The 20,303-nt window shown below is 48.5% G+C and overlaps 6 protein-coding genes across 6 annotated transcripts; 4 read left to right on the top strand and 2 right to left on the bottom strand.

Moving 5' to 3' along the window:
* Positions 1-249: 249 nt before the first annotated feature.
* Positions 250-2,218, bottom strand: N7529_011766 (putative general amidase; the record flags this gene model as incomplete). The annotated part of the gene is made up of 6 exons (XM_057247292.1): positions 250-371; positions 437-527; positions 584-1,320; positions 1,369-1,537; positions 1,578-1,847; positions 1,901-2,218. The coding sequence occupies 6 exons, from the start codon at positions 2,216-2,218 to the stop codon at positions 250-252; spliced, it is 1,707 nt and encodes a 568-aa protein (XP_057092641.1).
* Positions 2,219-3,477: 1,259 nt separating this feature from the next.
* N7529_011765 (RTA1 like protein) lies at positions 3,478-4,253 on the top strand (the record flags this gene model as incomplete). Its single annotated transcript, XM_057247291.1, is given in 4 exon segments — positions 3,478-3,631; positions 3,681-3,736; positions 3,755-3,883; positions 3,969-4,253. Coding segments are annotated over 4 exon segments (624 nt in total), but the record flags the coding sequence as incomplete, so codon positions are not given.
* A 502-nt stretch (positions 4,254-4,755) lies between these two features.
* Positions 4,756-9,357, bottom strand: N7529_011764 (uncharacterized protein; the record flags this gene model as incomplete). The annotated part of the gene is made up of 6 exons (XM_057247290.1): positions 4,756-5,534; positions 5,683-5,951; positions 6,004-6,257; positions 6,410-6,645; positions 7,015-8,503; positions 8,557-9,357. 6 exons carry the CDS (start codon positions 9,355-9,357, stop codon positions 4,756-4,758), a joined length of 3,828 nt encoding a protein of 1,275 aa, XP_057092639.1.
* An 808-nt stretch (positions 9,358-10,165) lies between these two features.
* On the top strand, positions 10,166-11,689 carry N7529_011763 (C-24(28) sterol reductase; the record flags this gene model as incomplete). The annotated part of the gene is made up of 2 exons (XM_057247289.1): positions 10,166-11,626; positions 11,678-11,689. The coding sequence occupies 2 exons, from the start codon at positions 10,166-10,168 to the stop codon at positions 11,687-11,689; spliced, it is 1,473 nt and encodes a 490-aa protein (XP_057092638.1).
* Positions 11,690-12,758: 1,069 nt separating this feature from the next.
* N7529_011762 (acyl-CoA thioesterase) lies at positions 12,759-13,875 on the top strand (the record flags this gene model as incomplete). Its single annotated transcript, XM_057247288.1, has 2 exons — positions 12,759-12,869; positions 12,976-13,875. The coding sequence occupies 2 exons, from the start codon at positions 12,759-12,761 to the stop codon at positions 13,873-13,875; spliced, it is 1,011 nt and encodes a 336-aa protein (XP_057092637.1).
* Positions 13,876-15,354: 1,479 nt separating this feature from the next.
* On the top strand, positions 15,355-19,786 carry N7529_011761 (putative jumonji family transcription factor; the record flags this gene model as incomplete). The annotated part of the gene is made up of 4 exons (XM_057247287.1): positions 15,355-15,642; positions 15,758-15,855; positions 15,918-17,882; positions 17,974-19,786. The coding sequence occupies 4 exons, from the start codon at positions 15,355-15,357 to the stop codon at positions 19,784-19,786; spliced, it is 4,164 nt and encodes a 1,387-aa protein (XP_057092636.1).
* Between the last annotated feature and the right edge of the window lie 517 nt (positions 19,787-20,303).

Genomic DNA, 20,303 nt, shown 5'->3' with positions numbered 1-20,303 from the left:
GCCTATATGTTTACATGCAAGGGGCCGCTGCAAATCCAGCATAACATAAGTTATATAGTTGTAAATCCACATACAGCTGAATTGTGTTTAGTTTCGGGTGCTTTTTCAATCAGTCGAGGATACAGGCTCCAAGGTTTGGTTATACATTTGGGTCGAACAAAGATTTTGGGAAATTATATCTCACTGGAGGGACAAAGATTCCAAGATTCTTTATGAATGAAAGTAAAATCGGTAAATATGGCATGCTAACTACTCATTCCTTCTCAGAATCTCATCAATTTGTTTGGCGATTTGCAGGCACTCCTCGTCGCGCATGGTGGTGGTAAATAGTTGAACAGAGCATGGCGCCCCTTCAAGTTGCTCATAGTTGTCTAGAATGAAAACAAATTGGTAAGCCAGAATCAGTGTGAGCATAGTTTAGCAGTTTTTTACTCACATTCAGCTCCAAGCTGGTTATCATTGAGCGCAAAGCTCTCCTTCGCATCTGCCTCGCCGACTTTTCCGAATGGAAGAATGCATGATGGATACTATAACCGTAGTTAGGAAACTAGAACACCGAGATCTCAGAGAGAAAATAACTTACATCCAGCACATTCGTGAGGGTGGTATATGGCGCAACACCAAAGGTATCATGTGGCACTGCCGTAGTTTGTGCGGGAGGTGCGATACAGATATCAAGGTCATGGTGCACCCACAATTTTCGGTATGCCTCACGTAATTCCGATCTGCGAGTGTTGAGCAGTGCCAGTTTGTGCAATTGGTCAAGAGAGCTTGTGTCTGGCAATGAGGACTTATAAAATCCAAGGAGCTTTGCAGCCTGCTTTCCGATGTAGTGCATCGCAGGCACCGGGGGCTCTCCACTTGACTCGATACGCTTCTTGGCGCCCTGATCTAGATTGAACATAGCCCATCCAACCTCATTGCACTCCAATATGCGGCAGTCCTTTTCGTCCAGATGGATAATTTGGTGGCCCTGTGCCTTTAACAACTGAACAGCTTCGGCTAGTACCCTGCGAATCGGGGGGTGGAGAGGGAAGACCGAGGATTCGGGCATCACACCGATTCTAAGAGTCGATTTGGTAGGCACTTTCCTCCATGGAACGTCAATAATAGTGGAGTCAAGACGAGCAGGCTGAGCGTTAAAAACAGACTCAAAGAACGTTTCGATTCCATTCAAATCGGATGAAAGTGGACCAGCACAAGAAAGAATGAACTTCATTCCGCTGGTAGTACAGACGCGCATACCACCATTCGGAACTCGCGCAGCACTTGGTCTGAATCCATAGATTCCACAACAATGCGCAGGGATTCGGACAGAGCCTAATGCTAGGTTAGAACGAATGTGATACTATACAAATTCATGTCAACTTGCCTCCGATATCAGTTCCAACTCCAAGCGGAGATCCTCGTAGAGCAATGAGAGCGCCCTCGCCGCCGCTAGATCCACCAGGCCCCAGTGCCGTGTTCCACGGATTAAGAGTTCGATCGAAGACATTGTTGTGGGAATCAGTGGTCTGACCAAAACGAATATTATCAGCTTGGGGATAGGAAAGGGGTAAGAGATAATGCTAACGTACCATCATTGTCTGGGGTACATTTGTCTTCACATAGATGACTGCTCCTAATTCTAGTAGGATATCGACAAGGGGTGAATTGGATGTTGCCTTTTCATCCAAAAACGCGACCATTCCAATGGTTGATTCTTCTCCCTTATAGTTGAAATTGTCCTTGATACTGACAGGAAGACCATGAAGAGGTCCTGCCAATTTGCCCTGCGCACGTAGGTTGTCAAGATACTGGGCGCGCCCCTGCGCCTGATCGAACATAGTTTCTGTGAGACATGATACCTAGAACAGAATGAGTACTCAATACGATGATAGATACAATCCGGATCACCCACCAATTGCTGAGCCAACGCGGCCCGCTTGGAGTATGCCAGTGTCACTTCTGCTGATGTCAGACTTCCATCTGCTAACGCAGAAATCAGACTGGTCACTGTATATTCTTCAGTGATTTTCAATTCCTGTTCGGTCAGAATGCCCGATTTGCGAATTGCTTGAGCGCGAATCAGATTGTTCTTGTTTTCTGACAGCGGCGCTTTGAACTCTGCCAGAAACTGCTCTGAGAGTTTCCACTCATGTGGAATTTTGTTGGCACATTCTTGACGCTTCTTGGTGGCTCTTTCCTGCCAAGGAACTGTTTCATCAAGGGAGCTCATTTCGAGATTCGAGAAAGTGTTTGCTGATATCAATAGTATATAAAAATGAACCAAGCGTGGTTTGTCTCAAGGGTTGTTTTCAGGAAAGGGCATGGTTATATATGGCCGCATCGGGTGCCGAGGCTAGAAAAAGGGTGTACATTCCTCATTTTCAAGGGAAGTGGGGTGATGCGGAGTCATAATAAGTATAACGTATGGAGTACTGGTAGTCGGCTATCGCAGTCATAGTTGTTCGAAACTTGTACGTTATAAGAGGTTCCTAGGTGAGTATCTTCTTTCTAATTCGTTGCCTCGGCAATCAAGTGGAGAAGTTTCAGTTGTACGAAGTAACGATCTCAACCATTGGCCTGTTATTTAAGTGATCTGTACGAGCTACATTGCCGAATTTGAATCATCCAGCGATTTGTTGATCTCAGTCTCCTCCCAGACGTTGATGGCTAAGCCCCGCTACACAGCTGGGCCTGGAGGAGCAGTATCGCTGCCGTTCTTAGTGTATAGACGTCAGGGCAGGCAAAACTGGGGCAACTAACCTATCAACATACATGAACAATTTTCCCAAACCACTTATTGGTCGACATGTTTGACAACTGTCGAGTGAATATGTGTGGCTGCAGTTCAGCATATCGGATTTCAAGCACCCCTATCTTAAGCGAATTCTAGGAGGGAACCTCGCATTTTAAATTTCCCCGCACCCTCACTGTGACCTCAATATATGTTAATCTGAGAATAGCCTTGATGAGATCATGAGCCACAGCTTGCAGTCCCTCATCGAGAGCTCTAAGAGAACTTCGCTATCCTACGAAGAAGATTTCCGCGGTGAACAACATACTCTGTCTAAATTTTGCAAAGGGCACATTGGTTCTGCCAGCGAACCTCTTTGGAACTTTCACTTGGACTGTAACTGCCCGGCTGCATCTTCAACTACCCGGCGGTCTTCAAGAGCAATACTTTCTCAATTAGCGCCAGATAAGCATGGGCAGATTCTCGCGGGGGGCGGATATAACACCATGAGCGAGCTCTACAAACACGCGCCTGATCTTGTACTAAAACCCCACACTTCTTTGTATGAAGTTACCTACTTACTACATTACCTAGTACCTCAGTTTAGACTGAACATCGAAGGCAACGCTCCTTTTCCTTCCTTCATTTCGCTCACTCGTTTTCTATCCTTTTTGTAACTTTTGCGTTGTGCTTCTCCTTGCATTCTTCCAACATAAATCATTATATCATTTGAATCTCATTCTCAAACTTGAAAAGACGCAGGGTACTACGCCTATCTGCCTAGCGTTGTGGGTGCTGGCATTTTTTATGGTGCTTTTCGGGGCCAGTGCATTTGTTCATCTTTGGCAAATGGGGAAGACAAAAACTTGATTCTTTACTGCATTCCTCATCGGCGCTTTCAGTTTGTTCTCCGTATAGAAAGAAAATTTCATTTCATGACACTGACCAAACCTCATTCCAGTGATGACTTTGGTTCACATTTTCCGATTGATCTCAGCACGCAGTCTCGACAGCCTTGTGCCCTAAATTTGTCAGTCGACGATGATCATTTTTCTAGAATCGCTTTATGCCGCAACAATCTACATGACACATAGTCGCATTGTAGTCTACGTTGGAAAACCTGATTTGTCCACCTTCGCACCCAGGAAAGTGACCAAAATCTCTGTCGGGCGATACTACTGCGTTGCTCCTCCAGCTGTCAGGGGTGGGCAAGCAGACTATCAATAGCATGCGTAGCATCGGTAAATAGATAGCAGGTGCATCAGGAATGATGGTCAGCAGCAGTCTCGCTAGTATTGGAAAAAGCGTTGTGATTGCTGGCTTGGCTCTGCAGGTATTGAGCTTCAGCCTTTTCACCGTTACTGCACGTGTGTTCCAGACACGGATGCGTCGCTGCTCAACCTCAGAGGGAATTGATGACATTTTTCCTTGGAAGCAACATCTGCACAGCCTCTACGCTATCAGCGCGCTCATCCTCATTCAGTCCATTTCCGGGTCATTGAGTACGATGTGGGCAATGGAGGATAGCCCTTGAGCCACGAATGGACGTTATATGCCTCAATTTTTGGGCCAAACTTTGTCTCGATGGTGATGTTCGGGATCTGGTACCCTAGCGAGCTGCAAATTTTTCTAAACAAAGTGAACTCGTCCCTGCAAAGCAGAGGCACCATAGGGACTAAAGTGTGAGTCTATGAAAAGATGTCAAGAAATTATAGCACACGTCTTATCTTCATTTGCGCCTGATCTTCATCTCACATTTCTATTTTGTTATTTTCTCCTTGCCGCGTTCAACTGCTTTTCATGATATTCTCAGAAGAATTTCTGGAAGTAAACTGTTCTAGGCCTCAATTTACAACTTTCGTAGTCATATTTATCATTATTCAGGCGGATGCTTTTGATTTTAGAGATTCAGCGTTTAACAATAATATGCCTGTGTCAACCGCCTATGTTACTTCTGGATAACCCCTTCAAGCTAGGAATCCCGCTTCTCATCTCCGTTATAGCTAGAGATAAATTATAGTGGTATTTGTTTGACATTATGAATCCTCAGGCGCGAGCTTCGATAGCCCTCGCAGCTTTGGGCCGTACTTCATGAACAAAAATGGCACTGGAAGCAACGCTGCAGCAACGGCAGCAATGATTGAAACAGATGGGCCAATTCCCAATGCTCTAACCATGGGCTTAGCCGCCAAGGGAAGCCCAGCAGCCATCAAACTTCGAAGAAAAGTAATCGCTGCCGTTGCACTAGCAGCGTAGACCTTGTAGACATCAATCAAAAAGTTCAGACACTGTTGGAAGATGCAGTTGAATCCTATGCCGATAAATACAGCTGCCAAGCATGGTAAGATCCAATGATGAGGCGGCTCAGCAGTCCACGCAAACCAAAAGAGTCCGGCGACGATAAAGATTGCGCCAAATGCCATAGGAGGAAGCCGTGCTTCGGGTACAGCCTTCCCATTTGCCTCTTTCGAGATACGATTATAGCGGTATTGATTCCAGATGTTGAGACCCACGGAGGATATGACACCAATCAATAATCCCAAGAACGGCAATGAACCGACAAGCCGATTCCAGCCGCGGGCCTCTTGGAATGCAAGAGGGAACACCTCGAGAGTAAGATACATAACACCGTAGACAAATGCGGCATAGAATGCGATACATGTGACAATGGGTTCAGTGATGAGCATCCGCAATGGGCGAGCGAGTTGCTTTGTAAGAACAGATTTGACATCAAGTTTCATATGTTCATGAGGATGATAGAATCTCGGGTCGTTCTGATCCCTTCGAAGTTGCTGTGCTTTACGTTTGAGAAGAACTAGTGGATAGACCTCCGGTAGACAAAAAAAAGTCAAGATAAAAATCACAAAGACCCAGATCGCGTGGATATAAGCGGTCCACCGCCAGCCCATGTCAGGGTTTAGCAGAACCGCTGCGCCTATGACAGGGCCCCAGGGCCGGCCCACCATTGACAGCTACGGCGTAGAGACTGACGGCTGTTCCTCTCGTCTCTTTGCTCCACATATCACCTAGTGCGGCGGTGACGTTACTGATCGGCGCCGAACCGAAGAATCCAGCAAAAAATCTCGTGACGAAGACTGAAGAAGCATCTCTACTCACGCCTGTCCCGATAGAGAAGAGAGCCAAACAAAAGACGGCTGGCAGGATGCTCACTCTTCGGCCCAAAATTTCTGAAAGAGGAGCCCAGATGATAGGACCGAAAACGAACCCAAGTCTGGAAGAAACATTAATGTCATGTTTCAAAGTTGTGCAAAAGACCAACTTACAGATAGAGAGAAACATCCAACACAGCAAGTTCATTGCTCACTCCAGTATACTCGGCGATGGTGTCATCGGCCGGTGTTGTGATGCTCGAACCCAAACTGCCCGCCAAAGCAAGCATACCCAATTGAAAAGTCACCCACCATTTGTACTTTACAGACCAATTCTGGGGATTCAATGGATCGTCGTGGTCCCACTTGACTAGGTATGCGGGATCAAGGGCTGTAGGGCAAGGGGATGGGTTCTTCTCAGGAACCCTCTGAACATTGACAAGACTGCCCTTCGGCCATATTCGCACCATGACCAGGTGACTTTGATGGAACCAAATTCCTGCACAATTTCGTTGGCAACTTGCTATGTGTATATGTTGGAATAATTCTTCATCGGCGCTCGGCGGATCGATACCAATACCGGGGCAGTCCTCGGCAACGTTGGCGTCCAGAGGTCAATGTCGTTCGAGGTTGTCGGTTTTATTGTTGGAATTTTCAGTTTCGACATCTCGGCGATCTTAAACTGCTTGGTAATCCCGAATCCCAACCCCTGGGGCCGCGTGCGAAGCTTTCGGTCTCGGATGTTCGGCAGCGCGCATCGGGTTATCACGCGGGGTTTGGTCGGCAGGAGCCGGCCGCTTTCAGGGATGTTGACTACTGGGCAACATCAACATAGGTGAATGTTAACATCGACTCAAGGCTTCATACATGTATGGAAAGATTATGGTTCTTTCGGATTGCATTTAAGGTTAAGCGCTCTATCTGTCTCAGACCTTGGTTGAAAACTCATTTTAGGTTTGAGATGTTTACATGCTAAGCAACAGGCTGACAATAGGTAAACTTGTAACAAAAACCCCGAAAAAGGTCCCGAAATTGAATTTAACTACATCTGAGATAGTTTCTATGGTAGTTTGCACTTTGGGGTCATGAAGATCCACTATATACATGATGTGGAGGGTATTTTCTTTCGTCAGAGATGTGGAACTCGTCCACTCGCGAGAAGAAGGTTCACGATGCTCATTATACCTTCACCCAGGATGAGGCCAGAAGCTAAAACAACAACGGTAGATGAGGCAGCATCTGCCTTTTCCGAATCTTCCTTGGCTGTCGTAGGCACTGACTGTGCAGAGCGCAATCCAGACGTTGTATCAGCCTGTGTGGAAGAGCCCAGACCATTGCTAGTTCCTGAAGCAACATGGGGATTGGCGCTCGTTTGTGAGTGCTTCTTCGACCACCACCATGCAATAATGCCTCCTATGGCTCTTGCCAAGGTGAACGAAGGGACGTTGAAAATCCCGACGGCCACTGCAATACCACCCGGGATCCACGATCTCCAGGCTGGGGGATGTCCGTTCTGTGAGAAATAAGGGGACGCAGTTGCAATCCTCAATGCCGTGATGATGACCCACACAATTCCAGCAATAGTGGATGCTTGCCAAGCCATATCGGGTAGGCCTTGGCCAGTCACGAGGCGCGCTGTGAAGATCCAGACATACGCAGTGGGGGTCTGGAACATATCGCCCGGTACTTCGTAGACATTCACATATAGTTTATATACAGCAGTTGACAGAACTGCACCCACGAGACTCCCGATCATCTGACCGTAAAATTGAGCCTTGGGGCTCGCGCCAAGAAGGTGGCCAGTCTTCAAGTCCTGCATCATATCACCAGCTTGGAGAGCTCCTGACTCGGACACTGCACCAGCGAGGAGATTCGTCACTAGCGCAGTGCGTCTAGAAAAATGAGATGACGGCGTGGCGAGCGAGAAAAGGAGTTGTGTCAACTTGCTGATACCCGAAACCGGGTTGAGGTCGGTCTCGCCAAGAGCCCGAACTCCCATGATGGACAGGACAACAGCCAGAAGGGTGGCTAGTGTAGAGAGGAAGGGGGAAATGATATCGCCAAATACAATGTGCATGCACGCCACATTTAGCAAAAGAGTCAAGGGAAGGAGAATGACTACTGTGCGAGTTGAGATAAGCTCAGATGGCGGGGCATCCTCCTCTTCCTCCTCACTCGTAGATGCCTCTTGGTGGGTGTTATCATCTTCACGAGACAACGCATGAGATTCAGACTCCAAGGTGGAGTAGTTGATATATGAATGCTGGCTGGAATGCAATCGGAGTGCAATCCATTGTCCAGTACGAGTGGACTGGGCCCAAGCTACCCACCTTGGAGAATACTTCACAATGGGTCTGAGCATCAGCCACCCAAGGCTGACTATAGAGTCAGCAAGCATGATTGCTAAGGATATCCAGACAATCCAGGCTTTGCTGCCATCTTCCCAACTGTCCACTGGGCCGGGAGCCCACCCGCGGCTCTTAGCCAGGGGCGATAAGATACCCCATCCTAGCACAGCCCCAAAGAGCATATGCATGCATGTTGATGGTCCCATGATTATCCCCTGCCCTATATATGCAGGTGAGGGATTGAGAGTCCATAACCAGTTGTGAGCCATGCTCAAACCAAACAGGGGAATATCACGGACGAGAGGGACAAAGTAAGAAAACAATGTCTAACCTTGTTAGCATAGACTTTAACAGAAACCGGGCATTAGAACCAACGCACATATATCCCTGAAACTACGAAAGCTCCAACCAAGAGCCGCATTTTCGATCGCCAATCTTGCTCCTTTGAAGCTTGATCTTCAGCATCAACGTCCTTCAAAAGACCAGTGCCCTCCTGCGAGTCTCCAGAGGGTTCGGTCTCTGCGCTCAAAACTCTAGCATGAGACCTTTCTGGGGCTACAACTTTTTCGTCGCTTCCAGAGCCGTGTAGAACCTTCAGCATCAATGCCGATGCAGTGCCGCTTGGGAATCGCAGCTTCTCTCGGACGATGACCTCTTTCCGCAACGGAACCGCAAAGACAACACCAAACAGGCAGACTCCAAGACTCCATATAACCAGCTTCCAGAAGCTCAGATTCAGAGGCCCGCCCTCACCATCTCCGCCATCGCCCTCAGGTCCGTCCTCACCAGGCTTCATCAGAAACTCTAAAGCAGGTATGACACCAACGAATCCACACCCAAGTGGCATAGTCCCTACTGCACCCGCCACAGTTTGAATCAAGACATTTTCAACAGGTGTGAATGGGAAGGACAAGTGCTTAGACAAAACCTTGAAGACTGAGAAGCCAATCAAGGCCGACGGCATGGCCATTGTACTGATCCATCCTGTCTGCAAGCCAAAGTAGGTGTTTGAAAAGGTTATGAGGGCTCCTATAATCAAACCGACGAGAAGTGAGCGCGGAGTGAAGCTCTGGGGGGACGTGGCGGGAACTCGGCGGTTTAGTGTGGGATCATTAGGCTCATCCGACAACGATGACACCTCCGCTATACGGCGGCTTTGTTCGGAGGCGTTGCCATCCATGCTGATGGTCTGATAATTCATGAATTATGACCGATCAGTCATAGTCAACTGCTGGAGGAAGGAAAAGCACGTCGAAGTCCTATCGGGCTGGGGATGCAGGTCCACTCCAGGGCTGATAAGGGACGCTGAATAATGCAAATTCGCGATAAGATCACCTGACGTCACATTTTCTCCCACGAAACACCTTGTCGACGATATAGGGGATTGGGTTCAGCATTTTGTGTCAGAAACCTCATATGACTACATTCATATGGCACATATTCGTGGGTAACACAGTGGGAGAAAAGGTTGGGAAAGAAATCTCAGGTCTTTCACGAACGAAGACCCCCAGCTCCAATGGCCTATTTCCTGAGACACAATGAAAAAGCAACCAGCCAGTAATCTGATTCTTGTTCATCTGACAATTACAAGGCAACATAGGCGGGAAACATTAACTGTACGGAGTAGGGTTTCATGAACCAGGTAATTGCCTTGAATCGAGGCTTGGCAATCAGCTGGGGTTGCAGGGGAAAATTGACGCTAACGACGGGCGAGATTAAGACATCGGAGTCTAAACCGAAAAAGATCGAGATGGCGGACCCTACATATGACATCGGAGTCTAAACCGAAACAGTACATTTTCATAGCCTTAAGTAGCTTTCCTTGCCTTTGCTCTCTTTGGCCCCTGAAGCTGTTATAAGTATAAGATGCCTTCGTTCTTGATGTTCTCTTGTTCTTGATTATTTACTTTGCTTCTTGTTCTCGATAAATGTACGTCTGATATCCTGCCATGTTGTCCCTCTACTAATTTAAGTCTCAGTTTTTCAAAATGAACAATCAATTGAAGCCTCGCCGGCAACAAGGCAATGACCGCATGGTCAACGGGACCAATGCAGCTGGCGCATCTTCGCTGAAAGGTGACTTCACAAAGGAGCACATCACCGGAGGGTGGCGACCTGGCATGGATCCCAAAGTCGATTATTCTGGTCACTTCGAATTTGGGGGCTCACTGGGCAACTTGGCGCTCATGATCGGCTTCCCCCTCCTGATGTACTATATGTGGATCGGTGCAACGTACTATGATGGGAAGCTCCCTCTCCCCCAAACTGGACAGTCATGGACAGACTTTGGAACACATCTATTCCATCTTGTTCGTTCTGGGGCATTTCCACATTTTAGGGCGTGGCGCATCTACTGGACATACTACATCTTCGAAGCAGCATGTTACGTTCTCATGCCTGGTTTTACTTGCTACGGAAAGCCTCTTCTCCATTTGGGAGGCAAGCAGCTAAGATACCACTGCTCTGCTTATACCAGCTTTTACTTGACAATTTTGGTCATAGCTGTTCTGCATTACACCCGACTGTTCCCAATCTACACCTTCCTGGACGAGTTTGGTCCTCTGCTCTCAGTGGCAATTCTTTCGGGATTTATTTGCAGCTTCATCGCTTACATCTCTGCGTTTATGCGAGGTGCGCAGCATCGGATTACTGGCTACCCCATATACGACTTCTTCATGGGCGCCGAATTGAACCCACGCATATTCGGAATTCTCGACTTCAAGATGTTTTATGAAGTCCGTATCCCATGGTTCATTCTCTTTGGTTTGAGCTTCGCAGCTGCTACCCGTCAGTATGAGCGTTACGGATACGTCTCAGGTGAGGTAATGTTCTTGGTCATGGCGCACTTCCTCTATGCCAATGCATGCAGCAAAGCCGAACATCTTATTACGACGACCTGGGACATGTACCAGGAGAAACTTGGATTCATGTTGACCTTCTGGAACATGGCGGGTGTTCCCTTGTCCTACTGCCACTGCATCCTGTACCTGGCTAATCGCCACCCCTCGACCTATGCTTGGAACAAATGCGCTCTGGCTGTACTTTTTATGTCATACCTCTTTGTTTATTGGGTTTGGGATACCGCGAACAGTCAGAAAAACTCCTTCCGGATGATGGAACGAGGCACATTTGTCAAACGCAAGACATTCCCTCAACTACCTTGGCAGGAGGTATACAACCCTAAAACAATTGTGACCGAGAATGGCGATACCATCCTGGCTGACGGCTGGTATGGGCTAGCTCGCAAGGTCCATTACAGTTGCGATATGTTCTTCGCTCTGTCTTGGGGTTTGATCACTGGCTTTGACAGCCCGTTCCCTTGGTTTTATCCTGTTTTCTTCGCTGTGATGATTGCCCATCGGGCCAGGAGAGATATCATAAAGTGCAGAAATAAATATGGCGAGGCTTGGAAGCAGTACGAGGAACAAGTCCCGTACCTCTTCATTCCGGTAAGAACTTACTACCACATCAAACCAAAGGATTTTACTAACCCCCGACAGTATGTGATTTAGGTTTCCTGAGCATGTCAGTTTTCATCGAATTTCCATTTATATTCGGTGCTTTCATTATAATACAGTTTCAACTCACTATCGAGCTACCAATTAATGCTTCCTTGCCTCTGCATATATACTTAGATTCTAGGCATTTTTTCCCATTTTTCGTGCTCTGTCCTGAATTTTGAAATATCTCCTTCATCTCCAACCTCTTCCAGCTTGAATGTTCTCAATAGCAGACTGAAAATAAGATGAGGCTATTTTTAGAGGTTTTGTTCGAGGTTATATGCCAATCTTCATCCCTGGCCTAAACCTTCTCCTCCCTCGGTGGCTATGCTCACTTATTTCGTACAAGCAATAAATTATATTTTCCTTTCTAACGATCCACACGTGCTGGGGCTCATTTGTAGTATGATCCAATAATGTCTCAAACTTGGGATTCGAGTTGAAGATATATATCCCATCACCAGTTATGCTCGGCTGTTTCTAGATTGAAAAATGGGTTTGCTGGAGAATTCTGCTGCCGACACTGAATGCGAGACTCCAGGACTGTTCTGAATTTAATAATCACAAGACGAGGATTACGATAGATAAACAGAGCTAGCTAGCTGCTCAAGTGTGTAAGTATAAAGCTGATCAATGCCTAGGTGCTAGTAGTACGTGATAAAGATCCACCAGACCAAATCGTCTGACTAATCATCTCACGTGCGGGTGGCCTCGGCTCCCAACAAAAAGGGAGATCTCAAAAGCCATTGATCGGCAGACTCGGCTTAGGGACTCGTCAAGTGTTGCCCAAGGGGGGAATTTTTGCAATCACCATTCTGTGACATACCCTGTCTCTCCTCTATATGTGTATGGGGTTGGTCAAATCTGCATCACACCGTTGTTCTCATCTCTTGACCTATAGACGTACAGGAGTATACCTTAATTACCTCTGATTCCAAAAGCATAGCATCTTCTTTTCTATTTTCTTTGCCATTTGATCGAACCCGAGTCTCTTTTCTTTTCTCCCAGCTCTCTTTCTGGCGTGATTAGATTCCTCTAGCCGTTCCGAGGTTTCATTCCTTCGCGGAGTTCTTTCCTTCGAATGGACAACATGCGCGAGTTACTGGCAGGCGCGATGTCGCTAGCCTCATGGAAGACACTCGCCTTGCTTCTGGCGGTCCTCAATCTGAAAAGTCTCCCATTGATATGGCATGTAAGTGATATTATCCCCAGGGATGGCCGTTGGAATTGGGTTTTTACCACACCCGAAGAGCAGTTATCCTATGCCTTATGTGTTACACGACTGACCAAGTTCCTAGTTCCGTCTGCTGTACCACTTCGTGGGCAATTTGCGTTTAAAACCCAGCGCGCCCTTGTTTCCCAAGGGCAAAGCTATTGTGGACGCTCAAGGCAGACCGACCCACCCAGTCTTCGTGCCATGTATGGTCACGTCCCGCACACCGTTGCTGGAGACTGATTACAATCTGCACAAGTCAAATAGCACATATTTCACAGACCTGGACGTTTCACGTACAGCGCTCGTGAGTCGCATCTACAGCCCTGGCGTGGGCATGGTCAGCAAGGAGCTAGATCAGGAGTTCCTAGCCGCGAGTAAGAAAGACGGCAAGCCTGCCCCAAGGCGCAAGCCTGTGTCAATTGTGCTCGGATCAGTTTACTGCACATTTAAGCGCGAAATCAAGCCGTTTGAACTATATGAGATGCACTCCAAGGTGATTTCTTGGGATAAGAAATGGATGTACATTCTGACTTGCTTCATGCGACCTGCTCGCCGCGGCGGCGAAAAGACGGTGCTTGCTGTGGCTGTGAGCAAGTACGTGGTCAAAAAGGGTCGGTTGACTGTTCCACCGGAACGGCTCCTGCGCGCTAGCGGGTTCCTTCCCGCTCCGCCAGAGAGTGAAGCCAAGACCGCTCTGGCTGACTCCGCCGAGGCTTCTGGCCTTGACACCCCTGGTAGTGGCGATGGTATCACAGCCACTGGAGGTGTTGATGGATCATTGGTTCAAGAGGTGTTGAAAATGAACGACGATCAAATCCCCGGGCAGGAAGTACTTGAGAAGCAGCAGAAGGACAACAATGACTCGTGGAGTTCTAAAGAATGGACATGGGAGCGCATCGATCAAGAAAGGCTGCGGGGCTTGGAGGTTGTGGATGGATATACAACTTTGGATACCAAGCTTTATGATGAATGGGTGCAATAGAATTAAATAATTAACTAGATGTATATACATATTGCATGATCATTCTAAGCTTGATATGACACAATTTCAGAGTGATCCGAGCGCTTTGACCTCAACCTAAGATTAGATCGGGTCCTCTGTACTCCGTAACCCGGGCGATCTTGGCCTTTGTTTTGAGTTTTTGATTTTTGGCTGATATAGAACAAGGAATTTTCTTCTTCTTTTGAATAACTTCAGATATGATACGCATTTGATCTAGTCATTTTATGTAGTAACCATATGCAATTCTACTCTTCAAGTCCACTTGACTAAGGACCACGTGATTGTCCATGCCCGATGGTATCCGAGATTGCCTGGCTCATACAATATTGTATTCATGTATTACTGACAATACAACTATCTTTCTAAGGAACATTTGTCAGCTTTGTCCTAGTATTCGTTTTTGATATGTAATCTTTTGTTTTTATTAAAAAAAGAATTTCTCATTTGACTTGTTTTTCTTGCGTGATCGAAGTTTGTATGCTCGTATTCAGTATTCGATATTATTGGAAAATTATCAAGTAGCGGTATCATAACGTCAAAGTGACAGATCACATAATCCAAATTTACATATTCACGTGACCTCACGACTGAAAGCCTCAAGGTGCTTTGACCAAGGTCTATCCAGACCATTCGTGATAGCCATCTTTTATTCTTTTCATTGCTTTGCAGGCCTCAACTTTGTGCATAAACTTCAGTAACTTGGTGAGTGATTTGTGCCGATTTGCAGTTGCATCGATTTGCGCTTCCCCTGAAGGGAAATCCTTTTAGCCGTCCGAGACCGGATATGATACAAATCATTTCGCGGCTCCTAGGTGTCCAGGCCAAAGTCCACTGATCGGACGATTCCCACCCTTGCCATACTCGGGCTGTGATTTGTCCAATTTCAAGCCCATCATTCCTCACCCTGCTCCCACCTGCCCCTGCCTCCTTTCAGTATCAGGCCATCGTGCACCGGTCCACCTTCGAGCGTCTCCGGCACCTGCATGATTGGTCCACTTTGCTGCTCTTCTTTTTCCATGGAGAACCTAGCGTTGCCTGCGCAGTTTTAATTGGAATGGTCTCCAGGGCTGCTTTAAGCACTTCTGACTACACTCCCTGCAACTTTCCTCGTCATTTCGCCTTCTGACGACAAGTCTATCGCCCATACTTCCGAGGTTAATGGTGACTTACTAAGACTTATTTTCCCACCCAGCCAAAACAAAATCATCCGAAAAGAGCTTATCGCAATCGTTGCAACTACGTCGTACACTCGACAGGGTATCCGACCGCTATCACATCCCAATACTGGTGTTCACAGATCTCAACAAGTCAAATTTCCGCGCCGTTTAAACACTCGTTTCCGGTTTCCCCGACCGCTGGGAAATCCTCCCTTTCCGCCGTCGATCAGCGGTCGCACCAACCGACGACGGCAACCATCATCTCCTAAACGGTCTTTAATAACTTCCCTCGCTCTCGATAATGGCGGCGACTCTCGACTTTTCAGCGGGTGACTCGCTCGCAGGGGGCCCTGTCGTTGACTCCGCCTCCATCACTCCGCCGCACAGCGCCAACGGCAAGAAGGAAGCGCCTGAAGGCGTGCCCGCCGACTTGTCCGACCTTGAGCTTGATCGCCAAACCGCTCCGGTGCCTGAAACAACTCAGATCAAGCAGGAAGAAATAGAGGAGGAGATTGAAGACATCGAAGACATTGGAGACATTGAGCCCGATCATTACTATGGCGGCGGCAAGATCCCAGTCTTCAAGCCTGTGAGTGCAACGCATATGCTCTGGCTCCGGGTTCATTCGGAGATGGAGAGCTCGGTGTCTTCGTCGGACTCGGCAGGCCACGATTGAGAGTTTAACTAACAGGGTATCACTCTAGACAATGGACCAATTCCGAGACTTCCAGGCCTTTATCAAAAAAATTGATAAGTACGGAATGCAGACAGGCATCGTGAAGGTTGTTCCTCCAAAAGAATGGTGAGTACATTGAAATACCGATTTGTCTGGATGGCTGTGCTCATTCTGTCCTTTCTCCAAAGGTCCGAATCACTCCCTCCGCTGGACGAGCAAGTCAAAAAGATACGTGTGAAGAACCCTATCATGCAGGAGTTCCACGGTTCGCATGGTACATACACCCAAGCCAATATCGAACGCCAACGCTCGTACAACCTTCCTCAGTGGAAGGGACTGTGTGAAGAAAGCAGCCATCAACCCCCTGCCCGCAGAGGCGAAAGACGTCGCAACCAAGAGCGCGTAAATCGTGCGGCTCCGACACCACGCCCCCAATCGGCTCGCCCAGAAGGTCAAAAGCGCCGGCCTGGTCGTCCCCCAAAGCGGACGAATCAGGTCAAGATCAAAGAGGAACCTCCTGCCGATGACGCCGAAAAGTCCAGACTGGAAGGACCTCCTACGCCTGTATCACCCGAAACAAACCCTGTTCGTACCAAGACCGAGGATCTCAGCGAGGGCGAATCTCTGCCGCCTACGAAGCCAAAGGGACGTCAACCAAAGTCTGTGACCTCACGCCGTAAAAATAACCGAGGCGATAACACAGAACAAATCGACGAAGAGGCGTACACGGGCTTCGATTATCGAATCCACGACAACGAAGACTACACTGCAGAACGATGCGAGGAGTTGGAAACCAACTACTGGAAGTCACTCATGTACAACAACCCAATGTACGGTGCTGACATGCCCGGCTCGCTTTTCGAGGATGGCACGGAAATCTGGAACGTCGCCAAATTACCAAACTTGCTCGATGTTATCGGCCAAAAGGTTCCTGGCGTTAACACCGCCTACCTCTATCTCGGCATGTGGAAGGCCACCTTCGCTTGGCACCTTGAGGATGTTGATCTCTACAGCATCAATTACATCCACTTTGGTGCCCCCAAGCAGTGGTACAGTATCTCACAAGAGGATGCCCCTCGTTTTGAACAAGCCATGCGCAGCATCTGGTCTAGCGATGCCAAGAACTGCGACCAGTTCCTTCGCCATAAGACATATCTTGTCTCACCCAGTCTCCTCAAATCACAATACGGCATCACTGTCAACCGATTGGTCCACTACGAAGGAGAGTTTGTGATCACTTTCCCCTACGGTTACCATTCCGGTTACAATATTGGCTACAACTGCGCAGAATCCGTCAATTTCGCCACCGAGCAGTGGTTGGACTATGCCCGCATCGCCAAAAAATGCCATTGCGAAGCCGACAGTGTCTGGATCGATGTGGACGAGATTGAGCGCAAGTTACGGGGCGAGTGTACACCGGAATACTATGGTGAATTCGAAAGCGAATTTGACGGGTTTGAAGGCGCTTCAGATCTTCTTACACCGCCACGCAGTGTGCCCGAGAAAACTTCCACCCGTGGCCGAAAACGGAAGAACCCGGGCGACGGGCCGAGCACCAAACGACCCAAACTCCACCCTGACGGACCGCGCAAGCTGCCTTGTTTGCTGTGCCCTAATAACCTTGAGTATGAGGATCTGCTCCCAACCGAAGATGGCAAAGGTCATGCGCATAGACGATGTGCATCATTCATTGAAGAGACCACAATCCTGCGCGATGCTTCTGGCACAGAGGTTGTGTGCGACATTGACAAGATTCCCAAAGCTCGTTTGGGTCTTAAATGCTTATTTTGCCGGGAGGTTCGCGGTGCCTGCTTCCAATGCAATTTTGGTAAATGCACCCGTGCTTATCATGCCACCTGTGCCCTGCTGGCTGGAGTTCAAGTTGAACACGGCGCGATTGCGGTGATTGTCGAGGATGGCACTCAGTACTCAATTCCGAGTGTCGATTTGAAATGCAAATTCCATCGTCAAAAGCGGTTGGCTGGAACCCTGGGCGAATCATCTGATGTCGATCGCCGTGTAATTGAAACAGCTCGTCACCTGGTTCAAGGCAATTTGGTCCAATTCCAAGCCGACAAGGAGATCAATGGTGCAATTGTCATTGAGAATCGTCACTCAGAACGAACTCTTGTGTTGAAGGTGCTCCCAAGAGGGTAAGTCGATCTTGTTTTGCTTGATTTCCTTAATTTCCCATTTTTGTTTCAAATTTTCGGATCCGGACCGACGCTAATGTAAAACCTGCAGAGATGTGATTGAAATGCCATATCGTTGGATGCTGGTAGTTCGAAAGAGCAACTTCGCACCTCTGGGACTTGGAATTCAACCCCTCCCAGCACATCTAGCGCGAAAACCCGAACAACGAAAGGAGTTAGAATCAGCAGTACCCGCGGCAGGTAGTGCATTTGGTGATGCCCGATCTCCCTATCAGTGGGCCGAATTTGAGACGGTGGATGCAACTAGGAACCAATTCGCCCCACTTTGTTTGGTCAATCTCGACAAGGGCGAACAAATGTGGTATTATTTGGGCACACAGTCCACCGAGAGTAGGGCACAATATACTCACAACCCTACTGTGTCCATCCACAACCCTCGGGCCAATTTCCTGGACAGCGTCAAGTCGCTTGGCGTCAATGTCACGACGAAGATCTCACCCCACCACTTTCATTATGCTCCCACCGCCCCTGCCCCTCACCAAAATCTTTACAAACAATTGAATGTTAACACCCCTCACCTACTATCCCGACCGCCCTCTTCTGCCTTGCAGCATCTCGCCCCTCCCCCTCCCCCTATTCCTGCCGGTGCTGCTGCTGCTGCTGTAGCTCCTGCGATGCCGTCGGCCTTTCGAACTCTACCCAATCAGTCTGCCCGTCATGCCCCCTATCCTTCGGTCGCCAAGTCGCACGCTCAGCAGCAGCATCACCTCCCATCCACCAATACCTTTGCCAATGTCCGAGAACTTATCGCCCGTCGCCGCCTAGCACAGATTACCGACCATGCCAATGTCTTTGCAGGATACAGCATCGTCAGTCCCGAAATGGTGGTAGAGACCCTACTGGGTCCCATGGGATCAATACCACCAGCCAATGGTCTGGAAAAACTTGAGTTAGCCATGGCTCAGCAACGGGTGCAGCCGCGGGCTGCGGACGGTACATTGTTACCGCCACAGACCTTAAATATGCGGTCGGAAGAGGTCACTCGGCTCCTTCAGATGCTCCGCTTTTCGCTGGTGAGTCACCGCGAGCGACTCGATGTGATTCAAAAGAAGGAGTCAGAGGGCATCAAACAGGAAACTGTGGATCGAGGTAGCATAGCGGCCGCCAAGATGCCTGGAAAATATGCCTACCTTGATCAACAGCGGTCCCTCGCCCCCAATGTTTATCAGTCTCCTTACAACATGCCATCGGGCCTATCCGAATATGCCAAGACTACTTACGGATTGCTTCCGGCAGCGGATGAACCACCCAAATCCTCCCTGGCGAACGACTTCTTTAACAGTTTGTCCCATGAACACCAGGAAAAAATTCTGAAGTCTTGCGGTAGCTTCGTGCAACGTGCAATCCAACGATCTGCCACTCATAGTCGACAAAGCTCTACTGGATCAAATCTCCGACTGTCCGCAGCCCTGGCACAGCAGACGGAAAATCCGACCATCGATATTACACCGGTTGAGGATCCACCCCTTCTTTCGGGTCTCGACATGCCGCTTCACGCAGATTCTCCGTGCTCCAGTTTTGGCCGGTCGCATCTTCGATTCCAGTCGCCCAATGAGTTCCCCATGCACGGCCCCGACCCACACCCGGACCACCATGATCTCTTCGGAGACCAGCAAGCGAATACTCGATTCTGGCAAAATGGGCCATGGGTCGGCGGGGATGGCAATACTCCAAACGACGAGAACCGACCGTTCTTCGGGCCTCATATTTTCGGACCGCATGAACGCCTCAAGCATGACTATGCCTCCTCCGACATTTCCCTCGGCAAGGGACCTGGATCCTTGCACTCTGTCGACATGGCTGGCTTCGGTCCTGACAATGAGGATCTCGGACTGAGCCCATAGATCGACCTTGTCACCTTTTTTTCACCTCACGTTTACTTCCTGCGACTGTACTTGCATATTCCATGTAACGACTTCACCGGCTCCACGACTCTGCATGAATGGGCGTTTTCTTGTTTTTTGTTTTCTCAGTTCCCCTTCCGACCTCGACTGACGATCTTTTCGTCACCACGGGTCATGTTTCTTTACGATTTGGAGTTGGCACTAGCTGGCTGGTCACGACTCAGCGCATTTTCATTTCTTTCGATCATTATTTTCCTCTTTCGAGGCGCGACTCCCGACTCTCGTTCGGAGAAGACAGACTGGAGTGGCCACATAGACGGAGTTCCAACTTGCACGGTTCCTTTGCGACCGAAAAAGCCTCCCAGCCTTTTACCATCTCTCTATCTCATTCATGGCCTTCGCCCCTTCAACATCCGGGCCTACTTCCGCCCACCCTCACTGATCCTGAGGTCACCCCCTTGTCCCATTAGATATCTGATCAAACAAGAAAAAAATTTCTTTTCTTCGAACCCCAGCG

The sequence above is a fragment of the Penicillium soppii genome (assembly GCF_028829465.1).
Source record: "Penicillium soppii strain IBT 18220 chromosome Unknown utg000010l, whole genome shotgun sequence".
Classification (NCBI taxonomy): domain Eukaryota; kingdom Fungi; phylum Ascomycota; class Eurotiomycetes; order Eurotiales; family Aspergillaceae; genus Penicillium; species Penicillium soppii.
Note: the sequence above shows the minus strand (reverse complement) of the source record. Positions and strands in the feature narration are given on the sequence as shown.